The 25,029-nt window shown below is 40.7% G+C and overlaps 1 protein-coding gene across 1 annotated transcript in view; it reads left to right on the top strand.

Moving 5' to 3' along the window:
- The window catches only part of PTN (pleiotrophin), a 74,616-nt gene that overhangs the window by 40,235 nt on the left and 9,352 nt on the right, over positions 1-25,029 (top strand). Inside the window, exons 2-4 of the mRNA XM_056340829.1 lie at positions 14,355-14,455; positions 15,962-16,135; positions 17,173-17,334. Of these exons, the coding sequence (XP_056196804.1) occupies positions 14,356-14,455; positions 15,962-16,135; positions 17,173-17,334 (436 nt within the window). The 5' untranslated portion in view covers position 14,355. The remainder of the gene's footprint in view (positions 1-14,354; positions 14,456-15,961; positions 16,136-17,172; positions 17,335-25,029) is intronic.

Genomic DNA, 25,029 nt, shown 5'->3' on the forward strand with positions numbered 1-25,029 from the left:
CACTTGGAAGGGTAATTGAAATAACAGGGTGAAATGGTGACCATCAAATTACAGCCAGGATGTCAGCCAACAAGAATTTTTAATTTGAATGGAGTTTCTTCATTTTTTCCAATACCTTCCAGTAGATGAGGATGATATCAGAGAAGCCTGATCAGTCATGAAAACACATTCCTGCCCTCCCTGGGTAGATGAAAACAGGCTTTTAAATAATGGAATGTTTTTTGACCTGTGGCAGCCTGTAGCTGCGGCACAGAGTCCTTTGAATACTACTAGAGCACTGTGCAGGCTTATTCTGTAGCTACCAGAATTTTGCTGCAAGTATGCAGACCTATATTGACTTCCAAAGTGGAAAGATTTTGTGGAATATAGCCAGAGTTCAAAACCCAAAAAGACTGCTCTTAAGTCTCACCTGTTACATTTTGCACACTGTGCAGCTTTATCCTCTTCCATCTGCATCAAATGATGTAGCTACAATATCTACTGATGTTTGTTACCTTGGATAGAAAAATGAAACTTATTGCAGATAAGGTAAGTAACTGGAGCAGGACAACTCTGTCTTCCTGGCTGTATTTGAAGGTGTGATTTTCTGTCTAGGTTGTTTTTCTAGTTAATGTATAAGACTATTTTCTCTGAAAAAAAGTTCTCTTTACACTTTTGGATAAGTAGGAACAAATTGATTTGTGTCTCTAAAGGTCAGTTTGCATTCTGCCAGGTGAAGATGATCACACTTTCTTCTCTTCTCTAGCTTGCTTCTAGGACAATCCCCTGTGGATGGAGGCACCACTTTGAGGTGCTGTCACAGAATGCAGCTGTTCACCATCAGTGCCTGAGGGTGCTTCACCACAGCTGTTGAAAGGTGCAGCTCATTCCTAGCACTAATCTGGTCAGGGTGAACACTGGCCAGGCTCCCATACCTGAAAAGGGAGTGGCACTGCATCCCAACTCATTTTTTGCTACCATTAAATGCGATGGTGAATGTCCTTTTGTGAATTCAAGGTAGGGTCCATCCTGTGTGGTTGTTAAATTACATTGGAGTAAGACAGGCAGTTCTTAAAGCCCTCACTAAGGAGGAAGAGCTGTGAAGTAACTGGAAGGAGGTTGTAGCAAGGAGGGTGTTGGCCCCTTTTCCAAAGTAACAGGGTGAGAGGAAGTGGCCTCGGGTTGCACCAGGGGAGGTTTAAGATTGGACGTTAGGACAAATGCCTTCACAAAAAGGGTTGTCAAGCATTGGAACAGGGTGCCTGGGGAAGTGGTGGAGTCACTGTCCCTGTAGGTATTTAAAAGACATGTAGATGTGGTGCTTGGGGACATGGTTTAGTGGTGGACTTGGCAGTGTTAGGTTTGTGGTTGGACGCAATGATCTTAAAGGTCTTTTGCAACCTAAATGATTCTATGAATATCAATTGCAGAAGATGAGGTCTGGGCTCTTTCTTTGCTGCCTGGTATCACACTGGAGGGCACATGTGGTTTGGAGATGCAATTTGCTTTCTGGCTGGCAAAGAGGAGATAACATGCTACATAACTGCTGCCCTCTGCTCACTAACTGCTTTTGAAGGACAATGATTTAAGAACATGTGTTAGTCCTGTGTTACAACATGCCTGAAACACAGATTTCATTTGCATGTTGCATTTGTTTCAGTTGAATTAGTTTTTTCCTCATTCATTTTTGCATAGCTGTCCCAATGCCCTGACATTTGTCACTTCAAGCAAGGAGATAATTTCTCTGAAAAAGTATATAAATGCATCCCTTGAAAAGATTAATAGAGGGCATAGGTGAGACACCGTGTGCTTTCAGCTTAAATAGGTTTCTGACTGCACTGCATATTTTGGAGTGCCATCTGAACAGACAGCAAAGGAGATGGGGAGTCATGAGTAAAGGAAATAAAATTGGCTATTTTCTTTAGGAGTATAGAGTATTTCTGAGAGTCTGCTCATAGGTAAAAAACCAAACAAACAGCTCTCCAACCTGACAGTCAGCTCAGGCAGATGAACACTTAAGTATGTGACAAAATTTAATTACTTTTGGGGAAAGGTAGTCATCAAAGATAAAGGCAGGGGTCCTCAAACTTTTTAACCAGGGGGCTGGCGCACGGATGCAGTGGCAGGCAGTCATCTGCGGCTGCTTGGTTCCCCCCCAACCCCCGGCGGGGGGGGCAGGGGGTTCTGTAAATACCAGGGGCCAGACTGAGGACCCTGGGGGGCCGTACCCAGCCCATGGGCCGTAGTTTGAGGACCCCTGGATAAAGGGATTCTGCTGTGTCTTGCAGCTTTCCCTCAACATGCTGAGCCACTGGGAGCTGCACAGTGTTGCTGCTGCTCTCCTCTGTTTGGCGGAGTCTGGCCACCCTCCTCAAAGCCTGGAAGCATGAAGACATGAGATCCAGGAAAGAAAAGCAAGCTGCAGCTGATGCTGGATAATAAAATTATCCCCCCTACACGTAATCATTTTTATTATGGGTTTCTCAGTGTTCTTTGGAAGGAGGCAAGTGCTATTATCCCTTTTTCATAGATGGAGAAGTGAAGACAGTGACAGATGGTGTGATTTGTCTGTTGTCATTGAGCTGAAAATGTCCTCATTGGGGCACAGGGAGAAAAAGAAAATGAAAATACAGTGGAGGCATCTGCCTGGCTTGTACGGTACAGCTGTTCATTACGAAAGTCGTGTCACAGCTTAAACAGTTTTCAAATCATGATGCATTCACAACAACGGTATGACCATTGGGGCTGTGGTGACATCAGTGTATATCTGCACGCAATTTTTATCCTCATAGTAGTAGTAACAATCTTTTGCTGTGGACCTAATTATAGATATAGTCATATTCATTGATCGCTCCTTTTTTTCCTGACTGTGATACCCATAGGACATTGTTACAGCTGCTACAGTCAAGAACATGAGGCTTCATAAATGTATTCTGTCTCAATAAATGAATATATAATAGTGAAGAAGAGTTTCTCCTGGCTGGACAGGGACAATGAGAGACTCCTTGCTGCCCTCTCTTTAGCATGTGGATGGTATTATGCCACTCTTTGCTCTTAACGTTTTCAGAAGGTACCTGAATTATCTCTGGTAGATGAAAACATATTAGTTAGCTAAGTAGGTGTCAGCTGTATTCCTTATACCAGGAGATTCTATATTACAGTTTTTATTTGCCGTTTTCTGGTCCTGCAGTGTCATGGTAGCTGAGAGTAGGGATCTGGTCACTTGTCAGAGGCATTGCAAAACCATGAAAAAAATACTCTGTGTTTTAACAGTCTCAGGCAACCAGAACATCATTAGTTAGAGCAAAGACACTGGCCAGTTTGGGCTGGGAAGGGAGGCAGAAAGAATAACTGTCAGAGCAGCTTGTTTTCCCTTAGATAGGCATGCTTTGTCCCTCTGCCATTATCAAATCATTATTTTGCACATTGGAGGAGCAGGGTTGAAAAAGAAGAGAGAGAGGATTTACCAGTAGTTGTGGTTGGGGAAACTCATGACTGGAACATGTGGATTCTCCAGGAGAGATGCATTGATGCAGGTGATGCACGGTGGAGTTGAATCAGCAGCTTGGCCTCGCTCTTACTGACACAAAAATAACTGGAGAGAACAGAGATGTGTCTCCTGTGGTCTTCCTGGTGATCAGATCCAGGACTGTTTAATCTCATCTTTAGTCTTGGAGAAATGAAAGTGTAAAGAAACTTAGTGTGACTTTAACAGCAGCTGTGATCATTGTGGGAAGAGCAGGGAGAGGAAAAAAAAAATCACAGTAACAGAAGTGGCTTAAAATGTCTTTTTCAGTTAGGGTCTGGGAACACAGCAGAATGATCCAAAATTTTAGTTGGTTTGGTTGTTGTTGTTTTTTTCTGTTTTCTTCAGCCTCTTAGCTAGAGCAGAGGGAGGGCAAGGTTAATAGAAGAGGCAGTTTCAGAAGTCAGTATTAGTTTATCACTTGAGAGCCCTGACTCACTCAGACCCACCACGGGCAAAAAAGAGGAAGGAAATATGTGCATTGTGGATGAGAGTGAAATAAGAGCTTGGGGAAGGAAAGAAAACTGATTTCAATAGTGATATTCATTTCAGTGATGCAGTTTCTAAGAGAAAGTTTGAAGGCCAGGGTTAAGAAAATGCATACACTGGCTGGGAACGAACAGGGAAAATAGCAACCACCCCTTTTACGTTTAATAAATGTAATGTTTCTCTTGAAAGGAAGGCACGTTTTTTCACCCTTTTATTGGCATTGTTAATTTCTTAACATCAGCTTATTATAGTGAATGCTGGGTTTTTTTTCTGCATTATCATGTTTTCAAAATATTAAGTGTTTTTCCTAGGCTTTCTGAAAATAAAGTCACTTTTATAAAATTTCATGTGGGATATTTGAAAAGAAAGAAGCATAAAATTTTTAATCCCCTTTCGAGGGTTTTGGCCATCTCTGTTAGATTGTTAGTTCTCTGGCCTTTTAACCATCCACAGTGCTTGTTGTGTTTGTTTAGCACTGCATTTCCACTTACTAAACTTTTCCTCTGAGGAAGAAACTATTTGTTACCATTCTATTTTTGTTCACAACAGTACTGAGTGAACACTAAACTTTCACCTCCAAAAATGACACCTTTTATAACTGATTCCTTCTTCTGTGATCAGATAAAGGCTTATAGTGTTCTGGGTTGGTAAAATTTTGCTTAGAAGCTGCAATGAAGGAACTGTGCAGCTCCTGGTGCTCCCTGAGAGATAGAGCTGGCTAACAAGAAGTCCAAATGGAGATTCAGATTTCTAGGTCTGGTGTTATGTGGCTTAAGTATCTGGAGACTCTGCCTATGAGAAGCAGTAGGATCCTTTGCATAGCTTGTATAAAATTTTATTTTTGATGGGAGGGAATGCAATTTGGTCCTAGTGAGCTTCTAAGAACAAAAATAAGATTATTTTAATTTATAAAAATGCTTTCAAAACCTTGCCATCTTATTGAAAGTTATGCTCTCTCATGAAACATTTTACTTTTGGCAAAACATTTTGGAAAAATGGAAGAAATGTTCTTTCTGTATTTGTTTGGACTGGCCATTTTCTTGAGTCTTTAGTCTAAATTATGCTCAGCACTAAAAGGCAGAATTGATGTACCCAGGGGTATCTGTTTTCAACTTAAACTATTAATTTATGTCTGGGGAGCTAGAAATATAAAATATGCACAGCGTGTGTTTGCCTTAGCCTGATGTGAGAGACCAACATGCAATCAACTATGCAAATATGAAAGGCTAGGGGAACTGTTATCCACAACTTAACTAATTCCTTTAGCTTATTTACTTGAGCAAAGGTAGGTGGGGCATATTAATTGACAATTTTTTTTTTTACTTTTTGTTGTTTATATTTTAATAATTTTCTTCAGTCGTGCAAGTCTTGGTTCCCTGCTTATTGTTATGGCATTAGCATAACTCACTGGCCTTGATGCTCATTTTTCTGGCCCTTAACGATGTCTGTGTTGAAAAGAGAACATAAAGTTGATTACATATTGAAGAATCTAGTTCCTGAGCTGCACACTGCAATTTTTGAAGCGAAGTGTTTGACTTGGGCTTATCAGAAGGGTCATGCTGTGATTTTTTTCCTTTTTAGCTGTTTGATTCTGGCTTGTTATTATGGGTACCTTTGCTGTAGCCGAGCGTAAATGCTAGTTTAAAAAAAATAAAGTCTGCTAAATATAATTTTAGCCTTCTAGAGTTTTCTCACTTCTACCTGGCTGATCTGCAGAAACAGATAGTTATACTAATTTTTATTTTTATTTTAATTTGCCACTATACTGCTGAATAAATTGTTGCTTACTCAACTCCTTCCAGTGTTGGCTCACCTTGGAAGCAATTGCCTCTTCCCCGCCAGCTGCTGTTCGCTCGCTTCCCCTCCCCTGCATGGAGGGAGAGCATCACTGGAGCTGCTTCTGTGTGGCACGGCTTCTCCTTCCCCACCCCCAAATGGAAGCAAAGAAAAGGATGGAAAAAAGAAAAGCTGAGAAGCACCTGTTAGTTGAAACTCCCTGATTATCATTTTGCCAGACAGAGCAACCTGCCAGATGCACTGTGTTATGTGTGTTAGAATGGGGACCTGGAGGCTGGTGCTGGGCTGCTGGCCTCACTACCCAGCCGTCCTGTGGCTGAAATGCAGGGAGCTTTTATTCAGTAGCGTTTGGGTTTCCTACATGACTTTCAACTAACTTGTTAGCACACAGATCATGGCATCCACTGTTCAGTGCTGCTGGTGCAGCTCCCAAAATTTCATGATGGTATCACAAAAGAATACCGATCCCTCACAGGAAAGTCAAAAGAGTAAGGGAAATGAGCGCCCAGATTTTGCTTTGGGCAGGATTACAGTAGCTGCAGGTCTCTGAATTAATACGGGTGGGGTTTTTTGGTACACTGATCAACTCACCCACTCCCTCCCACCCTCTAGCCCTCCAAGAGTAAAATATGTCTTTACTTAATTTGACCAAAGAAGAAAACTTGGTGTTTCATCATTATTCTAGTAAGTTTTCTTTAATAAAATAATTCTGAAACATAACCATTGTTAGAAATGAGATTAAGGCATAGTTTTTCAGCCAGAGATAGTCTCATTTGGTTGAGCGATCAATTGTTATAATTAAAGGTTCTTTGTTTCCTTAAACTTTGGCTCACTTCTAGGCTTAGACAACTAAGGCTATAGTAGTAGTTCTGTTTGAAATTAAGACAGCATCTCTTTGGTCCGTGAATCTGCAACTGAATGCTGATCACAATAAGTTGGCTCAAGGCTTTGTGCTGTGAGGAGAGTTTGGGGATCTTTACCCATAAGGAAGCATACAGAGAAGCGCATGTCATGTCTACATCTACGTTTAGTATTCAGGAAGGAAAAATGAGGTGAATAAATATTTAGCATTAGATAAAGAAACAACATTAGAATGGCAGGGTAGCCAAGGCAAAGAAATAAATCACTGCTGTTGAAAACTGCAGTAGTCAGGGTGGAAAGCAGTTAATGGAAAGTTGGTACCTGAGAGACATTTGGGTGTGATCAGAGAGAGATACCAGGTGCATGTAGCTTGGGTAATGAATTGGAGAAGCTGGAAAGAGGTGTAGTACCTGCAAATGGATATTATTGGGTTAGCCCCCACATACTCTGCAATAGTAATCGTGACTGGTAGACAGAACTTGAAGGTCCAGTAAAGAGAGAAACCACAGTAAAAGAGATATAGCTATAAAGGAAATTAATGGTACACTGTAAATAATTAAGAGCAACTGGTATGTATAAGATGGGATTCATATGGCTCAAAACTACTTTGGAGGAGTATGGAAAAATACCTACTGGTTTTGTGTCAACCCAAAGCTGAATGTAAATTTATTTAGAAGTCCTTGCTTGTGGTGTATGCATGAGGAAAATATAATAAGGAGATCTCTCATTATAGAAGGGTTTATCTTTCCAAATTTAGATTAGAAGGTAAATGGTGCTAATAACAATAGGGGCTAATTTTTTGTGGATGTGATTTCTTCACTACCTACCACTTGACTATAAAAAGTTGATGCTATTTTAGAATTTAATTCCATATCACCTTACAGCTTATCCTTAAAGCTCATACTTAAAAATAACCACTTGTACTAAGTGTTAACAAGCTGATTCAGTTTATATTATACAGGAATGTGAACATCAATCTTATCAAGGTTTTCAGTTTCAAAAGTTGATTTTTAAGAAATTAAGTAAACTGGTAAAGTGTGTTGACCATTGCAAGATTTTGAATAAAGGATTGTTTCAAATCTCTTTGTACCATAGTAAAAAAAATAAAATTGAAACTAGTTTCCTAAAAAAACCCAAAACAACAAAACAACCAAAAAAAAAGTGGGAAAAAAAAAACAACTGTAGAGAGGAATTCCAAATTCAGCTGGGGATCAGGCCACTGAACTGCTGTCAGGAGCTTGCAGGAATTTAAGAAAATGGTACTGATCATCCAAGAAGGTAGTGTCTTGGAAGTCCAGAAGTGGCAGATTGGTGAGACTCACCAAAACCTAAGCTGACTTAAATCTTGCAAAGGAAATGAAAAGCAAATCTAGATTTATTTATTTTTTCCTAGTCCTTCAAATAAAGGCAACAGAGGAAATGTATGTGTATGTGAGGGAAGAGGGAACATTTACAGTTGGAAGATGATGGTTCACAAAGTTCTGGCTGTGAAAGTGCGTGAGCATTTGCCTCGGTTTTTGGTGTGGGAAGTCGGGTGGGACACAGGGGCACGCACCAGATGGTGAATCAGAAAGAGACCCGGAGAAGCAGAAGTTTCTGCAACTGTTACAGAGATCAAACTCCTAAGGGCCAAGTGCTTTTAACTTCTCTTTTACAGAGAAAACTGTGTGTTTCCATGTCAAGAGTACTGTAAAAATGGCACTTGACATTTCAGATTCATTAAGTCTGTTAAAACATGCATCAAATACTTCTTGCTGTTGTACAACTGGAGCATAGCAAATATAATATTTGTATTTAAGAAGGGGGAAAGAAGCAGATCCAGGTAACTGCAGACATGTTCATCTGCCCTCGGTGGGCTGCAAAGCAGAAAACATTTTGAATAAGAGAATAATTTAAGAAGTGGAGGTAAATGTTAAGTTTCATTAAACACAGCATGTGTTTACTGAAAGGAGACTGATGTCCCAAAGTAGCTCATTTAAAAACTGATTCTGTAGACCTGACTAATCTGGGACTAATCAAACTGTAATTTATTAAAGTATTTGTTGTGGGACTTGATGAGAAATTATTCAAGCAGGGAAAAAAAAAGGATTAATGGAAAAAGTAGTTTTAACATGGGTAAGGAACTTAAAGAGGACTCAAATTAAGCAGTGTTGTGAAGAGAAAGAATGGGTTTTAAGAATTTCTTAAGTCTGCTTTTGGGTACATTTTATTTATTCATGATCATGGGATGAAAATGATAGTGTAGTATAAGACGAAGCTGGGAGTTATAGTTATGCTCAAAATATTGTTTATGGGCAAAGAGGAGCCATACCTTTTATATGTATTTATACCAAGTATAAAATTTAATGTTAGTGTGAAATCTTAAACCAAGTCTAATTCAAGAATCTGTAGCGTAGATGTATTTATTGGGGAAAAGAATATGTCTGTGCAGATGTTGTAGTAATAATAATAATAGTGGTAATGGTAATAGCACCACCATCACAGTTGAAATTTTTATACGTACACATAGATTTAACTGCTTTTCCTAATGTTTTGCTGGCCCTTCCCCAGCTCCTCTCAATGCTAAGGCTGGTGGTTTCATTATGCGGTTGGTGATGGGGATGGTTATGCCATCATCTGGGGTCCTCAGCCAGGAGGATGTTCGTGTTGGTGGTTTCTTCTTCCTCACTTTAGGATCAACTTGGTGTTGGGGTTTTTTGGGGTTTTTTTTTTGTGTTTTTTTTTTTTATGTTTACTAGTGTGCTTTTATGCCTGCTTTTTTCTTTGTTGGTCTGCAGCTGTGTGTTATATCCAAACGTAGTATATATGATGCCTTTTAAGTATGTTGTAAACTATTTCTGTGTTCTCTTTGTTACTCCTATATCCAGTTTTGACGAGCTCCAGGTTTGCATTTTTTTATTTGACCATGCATGAGTTGTTTATAGCTGGGAGGTCTCTGTTTTCAAGCCTGTACACCATCTTATATCTCCCATACCTGTAGTCCTCTACACTGCATCCCACGTCTCCACTTCTCAAGGCCTTTGCTAAGATACCAGTCCTGTATTTCTCTATAGTACTTTAGTAGAGTCATACATACATACAATGGCAATGAAAAGTAAATCAAATTAGCCATGGCTAGCAGGTCAGTTAGAAAAATTGCTCTTGCATCTAAATCAAATGTGACAAAGCTGTGGACAGGCCAAGGAAGACTCAGACAGAGCAAACCTTGACATGCCTCAGTATTGAGGCCTTGCAAACTCACTACAAAGCCTGTCATTAGCGATGGCAATACACATAGTATCGCATACATGCAGGGTAACAGCATTATCAACACGGCTGATGTTTGTCATATTATACTGGAGGAGCTGGAGGATATGGACAGGTTAAATCATGTGAGAAAACCTGATAGTTTGGAGTGGGAGATTACACTCATGGACTAATAATAAAATACTTGCTTCTATAATCTGGGACCTTGCCAGTTGCTTTGGAAAGAACAGATGAAGGGATGGCCTTGTGAGTAATAGTTATTATCAGCAAGAAAGCCACCTGCAAAAGGCCTATGTGATCCTAGGATGTGCTGCATATGCTAGCTTCAATAAAGCTAGGAAAAATAAACACTTGCTCACCAGTAGAGCTTCATCTGAAATTGTCTTGTTTGTTATGGATGCTAGTGTTCAGGAAAGACTTATTCAGGTGTGAGAAATGGAGAACCTGTGTATGAGTTAATTGTATGAATGCAGACAGAGTCGCTCCAGCAACCTTGGCTTGCGCTAACTGAGATGCAAAGCTCAAAGGAGCACAGCATGAAAACACTTGGGCTGCCGCTGTGGGTAGGGAAGGAAACAAGCTGCATTTGCAGGCTCTTGGGTTGGAAGGAGTAAAGTTTCTCTTCAGCTCTTAGCCAAAGTCTGGCACTGCATGAAAGTGTCTGCAGTGTTAATGAGCCCAAAATAAAGTGTCTGCATGCCACTGTGCCACACTATGTAGCTACTGATTTGGGTCTCTGGTAGAGCTGGGATTTGTGTGCTGCAGCCCGTAGGATAGGTATTTCCGAAAGGAGTTGGTACACTTAGTCATGTAGACTGTACTCATTACAGCAAATGAATGATTTAATGAATTGGGTTCAGGAGGGATGAGTGTGATTGTTAAACCAGGTTGGGGGTAGTGAGGGATTTGGAGTGGGAGGCTCAAGCTCCACTCAGAAGGTCCTTTAAACTGTAGCCGTAGTGTGACTTCTGCCTGGCACTCTGGTGCTCAACATGCAATTCAACCCATGGATGGAGGGTTGATGAACTCGGCAATTTTCTGCTTGTCTGCCATTTTTTCATTTTCCTTTCATTTTTTTACTCCCAAGCAGAGACTGACTGTGAAATCAACTGTAAGACTGAAATAATTCGTGTGCCTTATTTTTGTTAGGAGAAGCCACTTGCTATGGTGCATCTCAGCTGGGCTTCACTTCTCACCTCGTTACACCCTACCTTTTCCTAACACTCTTCACTTTTAGTGTTCAGCTGTCATTAACCACTTCTGTCATTCCTGTTTTGGTGCTCTCTTCATGATAATTCACTCTCTTTTTCTGATCTTCCAGTTTACCATTTAAACTGTTCTAAACTCTCTTTCTTTCTCTTTTCTGAAGTTTCCTGGAGGTCCCGCCAATGTCTCTTCTTTCCTTCACTTTTATTTTTGTCTCTTTCTGTTGGTTGCAAATGCCACTGCCATTTGTTTAAATGCCGTTGTCTTGCTGTGTTTAAGGGCCATCATACAGGACTGTAGAAATACTTTCCCTTCGTAGCACATGATTTATTTGTTACCAATGGTGTAGATAGAAGGCTCATTACACAAATCAAAATGTCAAGGAGTCCATTTTACGTATTGCAAAACACTTGTTTTTTTCATTGCTACTAGCAATTTTGGCAATTCTTCAAATCAAAGGTTGAACTGGAAAAATTGTCACTTTCAGATTTGGAAAAAATAAACCAAAAATCAAAAAGTTATTTTCAGTGGAATATATTGTTTTCAAAAACAAGCCCTGTCTGACAAGTTTTTGTCTTCATCCATCTTTTTAATGGCCAACTGAAATATTTGCAAGCAAACCTGAAGGTTGAACTCAAATGATCAGTGGTAGGTGGGATTTTCTGGCTTTCCGAAAAAATAGATAATATTTAATGGGTACTATATATAGACCGTTTGTAATTTTGTGGGAGCACCTGCCATAGCTAATCTATCGTGTGCAAAACAGTTATGCAATTTTCTGTAATCGTACCGGTTACATCGAATTCAAGGTGTCGGTGTGGTGTGAGGAAAAGCCACCATCTGTACAACAGGCTTTTCACTTGCTGGTAGTTCATAACGAAAGCACTTGAGGAAGCAGCCTGGCTCACTCTGCAGAGGGATCTGTATCTCTGCAAGTTTAGTGTTTGCTTTAGACAGCTTGGCAAGTATTTTGGCTGCAGGGAGACTTGGAGTCTTAGAAGCACATGCTATATTAAGGCTCCTTAAGATTTTGTTTACAGGGCTTCTGGAGCATTTCAGACTCCAAAACCCAACTATTTTCCCTGCCTGTCTTGCTGAAAATAGTGTCAATCATATTTAAATTCGAGTCTTTGTCAGCTTAGTATCAAGGAGCTTCCCTAGAAACAGTTACCCATGGCTCCCCATGACTGCCAGCAGCCCGTGGGCTATGTGTGACCACATCCCAGGTCCCTGGGGCAGGCAGCAAGGATATAGGAGGGAGCTGCAAGCCCACTGTGAGTGTCTCTCGCATGGGGTGACCTCCTGTGCAGCACACCCACCGGTGCTGCCTTATGTCAGCTTCTGACGCCCCCAGATAGCGTGCTGGCACAGTGCCTTGAGATTATGGAAGTATATGTCTCTCTTTCCATATATGTTTCCACACGAGCACTGAACTCCCTCCTTCAACGAGGAATTCTGGTGAGTCGTTTGGAAAAGAGGAAGCGAGAAGAGAAATTGTAGTGAAAATGGGATGTGAGGTGAGGTGCAGTGCTGCACTTGGGGAAGTGTCTCCAAGGGAAAGGGGCAGAGGGGGCAAGTTTTGTGTCTTACCAGTGTTGCAACTGTGTTTGATTATGGCGAACCAGATTGAAGTAAGCTGAATAAAAAGGCAGGTTGCATATTCATTTTTTCTATTGCTTATTTAATTTATTTATTTATTTGATTTTCCCTGAAACATGAGAGACTTGAAGTGGAAACATGTAGCAGAAGAAAGGAGAAACCTAACCCAAGCTCATGCAGGACTCATGTGCATGCTAGCTCTGGGCTCTGTTTGGGTTCACTGGAAACACTGGTGGTCCTTTCTTCATGACGGGAAATGATACTTTCTCTTGAAGTAAACTACACTGGTGCTAATGACAGCTCTTTCAGATTTTCGAATGACAGGTCTTTTGCAGTCTTCACATGAACTTTATTTCAACAAAACTATTACATTTTCTCATCTGGCTTCTAGCATGATACTAAAGCTGGAATACTTAAAAGTCTCTGTGTTTGGGATTTCTCTCCTGTTTTCCATGTCAATTACAATTATGTTGCTTTTGAGCAAGAGGTTGCCAGCAGGGGATACTGAAGAGTGCCAAATTAAATTTCAAATACATTTTGTTCTTTGTTCGTGATGAGAATTATTTCTCCCCTAAGGTTTCTATGCTCAGCAAAACGAGATCAGGTTGCCTCTAAACTCTCTGTAACATCAGCATAGCTGAGTTTTTAAGGCCATCCTAGCAATCTGTAGTCCACTGTCTTGGTACCTGGTCACTTGCTAGAAAGGTGTCTCTGGGAAATGGAGTGCTTGCTGATTTTTAACATATGAATTTGTTATGGCCCTGCTTTCTGATAAACAATGCCAAAATGAAGCAATGCAAATTATAGCAAAGTGAAAGGGAACTATGTGTGCAAGTGACTGAAATCAGCCAGCTCTGAATGACTTTTGGTGTTTGGCTAATAACTGATACTTCATCACCAAGCAAATGTTTTTAATCCCTTTTTATATTTAAGTATTTGCTTCCCAAATCCAGATTTTGGGTTCATTAGCATGCTATGGGGAGCCTCCAGCTGTGTGTGCAAGTCCTATCTCTGTGCCCGTTTTGCATTGCAGGCAATTAGCTTAATTTATATTAGGAAGAGACACTAATTGGAGGGGAAGGAAAAAGTAGGTAGCAACATGCCAGTGACAATTAAGACAATACATCATATAGTACCTATATAAATTTTCATGAAAGAAGCTTTTTTCAGATGTCAGGTAAATCTAACAAGAACTTGAACCCTTGCAATGCAGGCAGTGTAGCATTCCCTACTTCAAATCAACGGGTAAGCTGAAGCACAAAGTATATGTTATGCTTAGTTTTACAGAATACATCACAGCCCGAGGTTAGAAAAGAAGTTCCAGGCCCATCAGGAGCCTTAATTCTCTGACAGGTTTCTAGAAGATAGGCAATAATTACTGAACTTTCTGTGGCAAAACTCATCCATAACATCAGTGATGTCGATCAGGGATTTGGTACACAGGCTGGAAAATAATTGTTAAAAACCTTTATGTTCTCTCTGGAACAAAGATAATTGCCCATTCTGCCAATGGCTAATTATATTTGACCTTCTTGTGTCTTGTGGCCCTGAAGCAAAGCTTCCCAAAAAGGCTGTAGCAACACTTTAGATGGGGTCCTACTTTTTATAGTCTAACCAACCTTTTTTTTCCTCTCTCTTTGTTAATCCCCAGAATGCAACAGCAACGCCAAATGTTCACAGCTGCCCTCCTGGCACTTATTTTCATTCTGGCAGCTGTGAATACCACTGAGGCTGGCAAAAAAGAGAAACCAGGTAAGGTCCAGTGTAACTCAGAGTTAATCCCCAAGATAGATTGCACAATGTGGGAGAATGTCAAATGCTTCTGGTTCTGTTATGAAATTCAGGTTGTTCATTAACCTTTTGACATACAGGGTAGGGATTTGTGGCTATGACATGTTTTTCTGTGTTAAATAGGAAAACAGAAAGTAGTTTCCATAAAAGCTGGCAGCTTGACAGCCCTGGAGACTGGAGTCCTTAGGTTATCACAGAGTGGGTATTGCAAGGGAGCTTAACATTTGCTCTGGGAATAGGTTCATGCTTGACTTAGGGAGAACCAGAGTGATGAAAGAGCAGTTATCCTGTCAGTCGTTCGGTGCTGTATACGACAATGCTATGGCAGTGCTGTGCGATGTGGAAATACTCCAACAAAGAACTGAACTAAGTTGCTGCGGCATAAAGACAGCCAGACATCCAGCGGTGATTGCTTTCTGTCAGTGATGAACTCAGACCTCATAATAGGAGAGACAGGCCTGGGGTGGAAAATTCATATCTATCAAACCCAGTTTTGACATTTTTTAAGGAACACATCTTTTTGTTGTTTTCTTATGGTCTTATTATCTACAGACTACTTACACACCAGTTAATATGACCTGTGAGTCTATCAGAATTAGAGTTCCCATTAAAAAAACACCATTGTGGCTATATGGAAATATGAAAAAAAAATACTAATGTAAATATACAAGAGCTAGAAGGAAAATAATTCTATGTAGAATTATTTAAAGTTGCTTATGATGTTTTGGGGTCCTAACTAGTTATTTTTGTGAACCCTTGGGTTTAATAACATTGCTGTCTTTTCTCATCAGACTTGGGTTTAAAGATTTAAAGGAAATCATGATCCTTGCTTTTGTCCCTAAGCAACAAACTCACCTCTATTAACAGCATTTTGAGTACAAATTTCCATTTAGTGTTTTCTGCACCTTTGGAGTTTTGTTCATATTCTGACATAAAATGTGACATGTTATACCAAGTGAAAAGTTTGTATCGCCCAGCTGTTCGCTGGAGGTGCTCAAATCCTCTGATACACAACATCAACACATACATTTCTAGCATGTGTAGTGTGTAGTGCTTCACTTGGAAATGAAAATATTTGCATGCCACCAGCTACTGGAGCCAGAGGAATGTCCTTTCTGAGTGAGCCCTCCTGCATGTTTTGGTCAGTGATTCCTGAGGGTTTCTAGATGATTCCTCATTCTGAAGATGAGAATCCATTTGAGAGTATCTAAGTGGAATAGTAGATGTGGTAGTAGGACTGAATTTGAATGATCCACTCTGCTTTGGAGTCAAAAAGGCTGACCTGTCTCTGCAGAATTGTGAAGAGGATGCCAGGCCTTCTGCTTTTGAAGCAATTGTTTTATGAATGTCTCCCTTATTCACCCTTTCAGGTGCTGTGACTGTTTAGTGAAGTTTGGGGAACTTCTCCATAGGGTCTGGGTACTGACCACTTGTCTTGCTTGGGTTTGGTTCCTTGTCTTCATCCAGAGAAAAAGGCGAAGAAGTCTGACTGTGGGGAATGGCAGTGGAGTGTCTGTGTGCCCACCAGTGGTGACTGTGGCCTGGGGACACGTGAGGGCACTCGTACTGGAGCTGAGTGCAAACAAACCACCAAGACTCAGAAGTGTAAGATTCCCTGCAACTGGAAGAAGCAGTTTGGAGGTAAGCATCGCTCTCTTAAGGGATTTTCTTGGGTTTTATTTGGCTGTGGAGCAGGAACCCTGTGTTTTCTGCTTAGCTTTGGAAATACGTTGGTGAAGGGGCTACTTTTTTATTTCAAGTTCATCAGAGCTAGAACACATAAGGCATCAGAAGGCAGCTTCTTCAGAGCAAAGCAGCTCCCCTGAAGAATCCATGTAACTCGTTACTGTAAACTCAGTCCTCCAGCAGCATGCTGAAATCTGCTCTCCTGTAGCGTACAACTGTGTTTAAGGCAGCCAGCAATGTAAGTGTTGTGTGTTCACTCACAGCTGTGAATCTCTGTGATGGTTACCATGGCTTTACATGATCTTGTGATTTGTGATTTGCAGCGTGGAGCGTGGTGGCTACCAGCGTGTGCGGTGAAAGGAGTGAAGACCAGTCTATTTCATCTATATTATTTAGTTCAAAAGGTTCATATGTGACAGTTCAGAAAGATATGTCAGATCTGTCCTGAACAAGATGTCTGTCCAGGACTCAGGTCTTATTACTCTTGCAAACTTGGCTTTTTTATAGTAAACAGATTGTATGGCTCTGACATCATTGTGACCTTACCAAGGCAATCACTGCTGCAGTTTCAGACTTAACAAGTTCATAGTTACACATATGTTCTTGAAACTATTCAGCTTTATTTGGTAACCTTTAGCACCACACAAATGGAATAACAGCCATATAGAATGTGAATGACATTTCCTACTGCTGTTGTTTCTTTTTTTTTTTTTCATTTATTTATTGTGTATCTTCATAGTTTAATGTATTTTCCTTTATATGACATTAATGCAACATCCATGCAAAAACAAGAGGAATAAATTTCGGGGAGGAGACTGCAATTATCACTGGAAATAATCTTTAAAGTTTTCTTGGGATTTTTTTCTTTGGTTGCATGATCCCTTTGTCTATAAGCACTGACTGTCTTGTGATATCCTGTTAGACTCATAACATTTTTGTTTTCACACTCAGTCACTCTTGTTTTAAAATTGCCGTTTATTTACTCATTGCAGCAGAGTGCAAATACCAGTTCCAGGCCTGGGGAGAATGTGACTTGAATACTGCCTTGAAGACTCGAACCGGGAACCTAAAGAGAGCCCTTCATAATGCTGACTGCCAGAAGACTGTCACAATCTCAAAGCCCTGTGGGAAGCTTACCAAACCCAAACCTCAAGGTAAATTCTGTTTGCTGAATGCTGCACAGTATTTCATTTAAATCACTGGATTTGTGATGTCCCATGTGCTTCAGTGGGAACTCAGTAGTACAGGAGATTGTACTTTCATGGCCTTTTCTCAATGCTGCACTGCTTCTGTTTCTCAGCGGTCAGACAGACAATATTCTTGAGTTGTGTAGTCAAGGCAGTCTCACACACAAGAGGTAAGCGAAAGATAAGAGCTCCAGTTTTAACCCTAGACCACCAGTTTACAGATGTGGCTAGACTTCCAGATGCTTTTCATAACTCACCTGTTGATGGGAGCAGACCAATAATGGCATGCAAAAATGTCTCTTGATAAAGACACGTTTAATAGAGGTTTTGTTTGGTATTGAATAATGACTAGTTGAAAAAAATACTGCTTTCTGTCTCTGGACAGGGAGTATTGAAGGGTTTCTGCTCACTGCACGCTGAAATATGTGGCTGTTCTGCAGCCTTGGGGTTGTATATTCTTTATTCAGAAATAGCAGGAAGGAGAGTACAGAATGTATATGTCTTATTTAAATGTGAGTGACAGTGTAATTCCTAGTACACAGAGAGGCATATGCTCTGCATTCATGTTCCCAGGTGCCCCTTAGACAAACTTATTTTCTTTCTAATCATGAAAGCCTTTTAACGTACTCTTCTGTTGGAGTAGCAGGTGTTACGTGTGTAGAGTAATTTACAGTGAGAGCTAAAACTGTGAGATCTTGTTTGAGTTACAGAAGTAATGTGTTTTAAGTGGATTATACAAGCTATGCTACCCTGGCACTTGTTTGCTTAAAACCAGATGGGTTTAACACATTCCAGGCTCTGACTACTTGGATAATTATAAAAATAAATGTGATTAGGAGTGACAGGTGCAACTGGGATGAGCAGTTTTCAAAGTGTGGATGGTGGTGCACCATTGATCTGAAGAGTACCTGCAGGTGGCCTGCTCTGCTTGTGCAACCAGAGACACATCTGATGAGGTTACAGACACTTTCTGTGTGGGTACGTGCATCCATCTGCTTTGCAGTCAGTACAGCTGTAACTGGTCTGCCTGGCACGCCATCCATGGAGTTATCTGATAAGCGCTGAGTCTAGAACCTGCGTAGATAATGGCAAGCTGTGCAGCAGAAAGGATACAAGCAGATTTTCAGAGACCAGTTGACTTGATCGAGTTGGCAGCAATAAACGTCTTCATTTGGGGGTAGAAGTGACTGGGTAGGAATGCAAGAAGGGCTTTGAGCTCTGTGATTTTATTGTTTATTAATTTGGGGGAAAGGACTTATTTTTTTATTTTTTTTTTTTCTTTATTAAGTTTCCTTGCCTAAATGGCATTTAGGAGTTTATTGGATGAAGCTTCCTATTGCGCTGCCAGAAGGCCTCTGCGGTGTGAGCCACTAGTAGCCCTCCACCTTGTTCTGCTCCCACTGGGTGGGTGTAGGTATCACTGGCTGCCAGACGAGGGGAGAGGGAGGTAAGGCAGAGCATTGGTGCAGCACTGGTTTGTGAGAGCAATGCTGTTGGGTGGTACAGGGTCATTTTCAAATTACAGTTTCAAAGGCAGAGCTTGTGAAATTGCTGGATTGGAGTTAACTTTAGCTGGTTCTAGATACGAGTGAGTTACAGCTGGGGCTGAAACTCGGCTTGGGATTTTGCAGCAAACATAGTTATGTGCTTTGACTTAATTAGGAAACCTGACTTCATTTGATTTGAAGGAACGCGAAAAGAGAAATAGGTACAAAGATAAGTTTGTGATCATAATAACTGTGGGCAGAGATTTTGCTCTCCTCATTTGCTTTAGAAATCTCGCAGCGCCTTCCTGCGTGCCACCTGTGCGTTCATCTGCTGTTGACATTAGTACGAGCAGCATGCATGGAAGGCACATGCTCGCAGCCTGCCTGGGCTCTGAGCTAAAGATATGAATCCATATTGCAGATCTGTGGGTATAACTACATAGGAGCTACACTGGACAGTATCTTGGCAGCAGTAGGAGGAAGTAGAGTAAGAAATTAGGTCAAGCAGATTAGTACTGTGTGAAATGTTGTGCCCTACTGAACTTTATTTCCGAGTTAAAGATCGGAGTGCTGACATGTTGGCTGGAATAAGAGTGTCTTCTTCCTGAGGTGAAGGAAACTACAGGTTGGCGGTAAGTCCCCACCCCCATCTAGTTAAAAGAAAAATTAAACTGTTTTCAATCAGTAGTTAGAATAAGACCCAATTTAATTCCTTTGGAGACAAGAAGATTATTGTCTGAGCACTTGGAATGGACTGCAGGTGCATATTAGCCTCCCTTTTCACCCATAGCTTCACATCAATGGCTTGAAGAGAAAAAGCATATGATACATTATTTGGAAGCAGCAAATTTTTTTTGAGGCACAGTGTTGCATAAGGTCAGTGTTGATATGCAGCTAGACCTGCAAATGCTGATCAAGTGCTGTCTGTTCCTGCTGTGATTGCCTGGAGCACCTGGGCAGCGGCTTTCTGGCGTTTGGGAACTCTGGCAGCAGAATAATAAGTGAGGGGCTTATTGATTACAGGAGTCTGTTTTACCACTAAACAGTTACCTTTCTGACTGGTGTATGCTTCAAGAGCTGCATCACCGAACACATCTCTGACAGCGATAGGTTGGGAGTACCAAAAGCAGATGTGAACTGACTAGGAATATTGCACTGAAAAATAGCAGTGCATTCAGAAGAAGGGTTGTTTCCCTGATTTTTATGACTAGCCCCCTTTCCTGTGGTCTGAAATTTTCCTTCTATTAGGTCACGTTTGTAACCTCTCCATTACACCACCTTCCTTTTGATTTCATATCGTAAATGGGGTGAGAAAAAGCCTCTTGTTTAGCTTCTCTGATTGATTGTAGCTTTATATATCATCTGTTACTTTTTGTCACTTGCCATTTTTTAAACTTAAAACCTCTGACTTAAGTATTTCGTTGTATAGCGATTTATCCACAATAAGAATACTCTCTACTGGACTTACCCAAATTCCTTCTATTATTGCAAAATCTTTTTTGAGATGAAGAGACTGGACTGTGCACACTATTCCAAGCATGTCCTCTACAGATTTGTGTTGAAAGATAAAGTGTAATGGTAATACTTCCTTTACTGATCATTACACCCACTAAAAAACGTAAACGCATTTTTCTTTTGATCACTGCTTCCATGTGGAGTAGATATCGTTGTCTGACACCTTCACAGTTCTCCCAAACTCTTATATTTTTTTTAAAGTTAATTAATATGGTTAATTAAGAACGCAAGAAGGCATGTGGGTTAAGGCAGATTGTTTCGTCTAGGCTTGCCTGATGAAGAATTGTTTACCAGATGTCACCTGACATATTTCCTAGTGTGGCTTGGTATCTGAAGTTCCTCCTCACCTTCTCTGTTCTTTGAGAAAAATGCAAATAAATTGATATTATCTATGCTGCTGCTCTCCTGATGCTAATCCACCTTTCCAGCTCAAGAACATGTAGCAATTTTGCTGATAGGATGAATTCTGTGTCTCTCTCCTCTCACCTAACTATTTCAGTGATGACTGCCATTTCATAGGAGTTTGATCGATGCTTAACAGAAAGGAAAACCATACCTGCAGAAAAATCCCAAGGGTTATAATTTTGCAGATTCACTGCTAAAGTATGTTTTGGTTTTCCAGGAACTTCTATGAACTGTGGCAAAACTGCTAAATTAAACCAGGAGATACTCATTAACCTTGAGAATCAATGCCTGCCTCATAAACTGGTGATCTGAGTGTTCTTATGGATTTGTTTTATCATTAGTCAGCATTCATGGAAGAGCCTTAAAATCTTTTTGAAGCACTGCCATTATTTTGGACACTAAAAATATTAGAAAAAATGTATTTTTTCCTTATTAGCAACTTCTCTGTCTCAGTATTTTTTCTTCTGAACAGCTGACTCTATGGATTTTAGTCTGCAACACCTGGACATTTTGGAGCTCAGTGCTTGCAAGAGCAGAATGCTGCATATTGGATTTAAGGGGGAGAGCAAATGACAAATCAGGAATTTGAATTTTATCTGGATTTTTGATGAGCTTGTTTCTCCATAGCTTTGCTAAGGTGTTCTCAGACTGGAAAACAGTATCTTGGTCCAGGGTTGTTCTGCTAAAGTGTAGTTAATACAGTATGAAAACTGTTCTTGAATATTGTGCATTTGGACGGATTGTCAGCAACATGACAGTGATATCCCAGACACCATGGTTTGTGTATTTAGCACACAAATGAGGTCATGAGAAAGCCTGTCACAAAGGCTGGAAAGGATGAAAGGGTAATTTTTATCACAAAATCCCAGTGGAGGCAGCCACCTCTCCTCTAGCACACACAATTGTGTATTCTAATCAGTGTCTGCAAGGCTGGGGATGTTCAAGGTCTCCCTAAACTATCTTGACAGATGTGAAAGACTCAGGCACTTCTGTCGAGTGGCTGCTCTAATGGCCAACTTGCACTGAAGAGCAGAAAACACTTCCGACATACTCCATCTGGCCTACTTCACGGCCACCCAAACTTGATTGATGGTTGTTCGGGTTCCAGCCAGCCAGAAAATAAAAGAATGGAGTATTGTCAGGATTCAGGAAACATTTTGCTTTAACTGCTGAGAGAGGAGGAATTTATTTTTATAGAGCTGGGTTGCCTGATAGGCTTTATTTCTTTTTGCACTCTTTCCATCACTCTCATTCTTCCTCTTACTCTCACTATAACTCTTGTACTTCTAGCTATTTGTTCTTCTGATTAAGATAAAATTAAATAGAATAAGCAGTCTGCCTGCTCTTTCTGCAATGTACCCTTCATATTTTGAATTATGTTCCTTTCTGATAACTTTTTCTCCTGGCTGTATTTAGTTCTTTTTAATAAATCTCCCTTCCCAACTTTTTATCAATTTACGATAGATCTGATCTTTGCGTTAACTTTATCCTGGCTCAGCTCAGTCCTTGCCACATAGGAAAGCAATTCCAGCTAATGTTGGAAAACATTAACACTGCTTACACAACTAATGTCTTTAATAACTGGGGTGGTATCCAAAGATCATATCCCCAACATGAAGTGTTTGGAAAGGTTTCTCACAGGAAGACAAGACCTACCCGCGATGTTAATGGCTGTAATCTCTTTCGTGTAATGCAGATCAGGTACAGCATTTGAGAGGCTAGCAAGGTGTCAGTGCAGTTCCCTGTGTTTGGCATGATGTGCATGCTACTGCAGCAGAGGAAAGACTCCGTGTGGTTTTAATAATATCATATTGTTTGAAGAGCTTTACTTAAGAGTTTAGTGAAATACAAATAATCTGCATTACACAATTTCTTTTATCCAGCAATCTTTACAGGCAGTAGTTAGCTAATCCTGCTATCACTCCTTGGAGCTGAGGAAGTACAATTTAAAGGCAAGCAATAATTGAGAGTCAGAAAGGCTAAATGATTTTCCAGGTTGACAAAGTATCAGTGGCCAGTCTGGGCACTCAGCTAGGAGCTGCTGACTCTTGGCTCCATGCTCTAACTAGTAGCTGCTGCTCCCTTTTATCCTAGTCTGCAATTAGATTTATCTGAATGTGACAGTTTACGTCAAGTTGAGTGTCTGAACTCCGGTCTTTAATTAGGGTCTTTGGTTTTGATATTAGAAATCTCAGTGGACTTAGCTTGGTGTCAAAACATAGAGCTGGACTTTCGTTAATGAGGAGGTATTTCCCTGTCCTTACTTTGGTGCCAGGAGCAGAAAACAACATGTGTTTTTTGAATACTACAGTGGCAGCCTTGATTTCTACCTGCAGAGAGGGCATCTTACTCAGAGTACAGTGCCAGGACAGACTGACTGTGCTTTGGCTGCTGACTGTTGCAAAGAACTAACAGTGGTGGTGTCTGAATGAATTGCTCCCCTGATACGTAGGTATTTGTTGCTCAGACAAACTGAGTGCTGCACCCATGAAAAGGACCTCCTGCAGCCCACTCCATTTTGCATGTTGGACAATCTGTTCTTTACGGGGTGCCCTCCCTCAAATTTGCCTTTGTGCAGCCGCAGGGTGTCTGCTTCTAAAGAGTAGCTGGAGGGGATACAGAGGGATAAGGAATGACTTGTTAGGACTGTGATTTTCTTTTGTCTGAAAGATGCTGGTGTCTCCTGTTTTGGCATCATACTCATGCTGTACCTCCCTCTGTAGATTTTAGAATTCCCCATCTTTAATGTAACTCATTAGTCGTGCAGGCATGCAGCTAGCGTAATAATTAGTATTACAGGAGGCAGAATAATAGGATCTGCTCAAACTAATTAGATATAAAAATGAGGGATTTTCTCATATTGGGAAACAGCTGTGGTAGTTAATAGAAACCTGAAAGGCAAAACTGGGAAGTTTTCCTCTTGCTCTAAAGGATGAGGCAGGTTTATTGAAGAATAGCCTCTGGCACTGACTGGGAGCCTGCAGTGAAATACAGTGATGTGAGCTCTGTGGGGCAGACACTGGCAGTGGATGCCCAGTGGGAACAGCATAGCTGGCTGTTATTATTGTTGATATCATTGTGATTATTTGTATTGCATGAGTGCCCAGAGGCCCCAGCTGAAAAAGGGTGCCATTGTACTAAATACTGCGTAAACATTGTGAGAGGCAGTTTTTCCATGAATAATTTATGCCTTATGGAGCTGAGAAATGTGGAAACCAGGAGAAGAAACAGTGGTCTAGAGGGGTGAGACCGCGTACTAAATGCTTGGTTGTGTTTCCTTGTGCCCCTTGCTAGTCTGAGGACAAAGCTTGTACTTCGAGATGCAGTAAAACTCACCGGAAACTTCAGGCTCCGAGACATATCTCTGTGATTTGGCTCCTTGCTGCCATAAGATGAGGAAATATGATTTTTCTCAATTTAAGTGGGAATAAGAGTAAGCCACATAAGGCAAATAAAAGACAATGGTGGTTACAGTGTGAATAAGCCTCAAGCTGCTAGTAAGCTGCCACTGCAGCCCATAACTAATAAAGTTTGGTTGTCTTTTAATAGTATTTTTCTGCTTCCATTTCCTTATGTTTCTTGGAGGCTTTGCCCTGTAGTCTCCCTTGAGACTGCTTTACTACCTTCGACAAATTATAGTTTAAATAAATAATTTGAATGCATTGTCAGATCATAACATAATACCAATCTTATTGACACAACCCTGATTCCAGGGAGCAGAAAATGCTTGTAGGAGAGGGAGAAAGAGAAATCTTTTTAAAAAAGAAGTATTTTTCCATTTTTAGTTGTTCTGCAGCTTTTGCAGATGTTTTTGAGAAGAAAAAGTTTGGAAAGTTTCATGGGAAACCTAGACCTCCGTGTATTCTCACTCCCTGGTTTGTATTTCAGGCTACTATTTTTTTCTATGCTGCCCCAAAAGATGAAAAACTGGAAGTGACAAATGTTCTTGTTTAACCCTCCTGTGCCTGCAGGAGTTTCTTTTAGGGTTTAATACAGACCTTTGTGGGTGAGGGTTTAAACAGCCTTGTGTGTGCCAATTCTGTTACATGCTCATTGTCTCACTTTCCTGGCTTGCAAGAGCAGTCCAGCCTCCTTGGCATTCGTCAGTGCCCTTGAGTCATGAAAATGCCTGAAGCTGTGGGATTTGCTGTGATAAAAGATACGCCATCAGCAAATGTTTACACTCATTACTGTTCCTAGCAGTGAAACAGAGAGAAAGCCCTGTTCCTTCCTTTCTGTCCTTTCCTTTTCTACT

The sequence above is a fragment of the Falco biarmicus genome, chromosome 5 (assembly GCF_023638135.1).
Source record: "Falco biarmicus isolate bFalBia1 chromosome 5, bFalBia1.pri, whole genome shotgun sequence".
NCBI classification, from domain to species: Eukaryota; Metazoa; Chordata; class Aves; order Falconiformes; family Falconidae; genus Falco; species Falco biarmicus.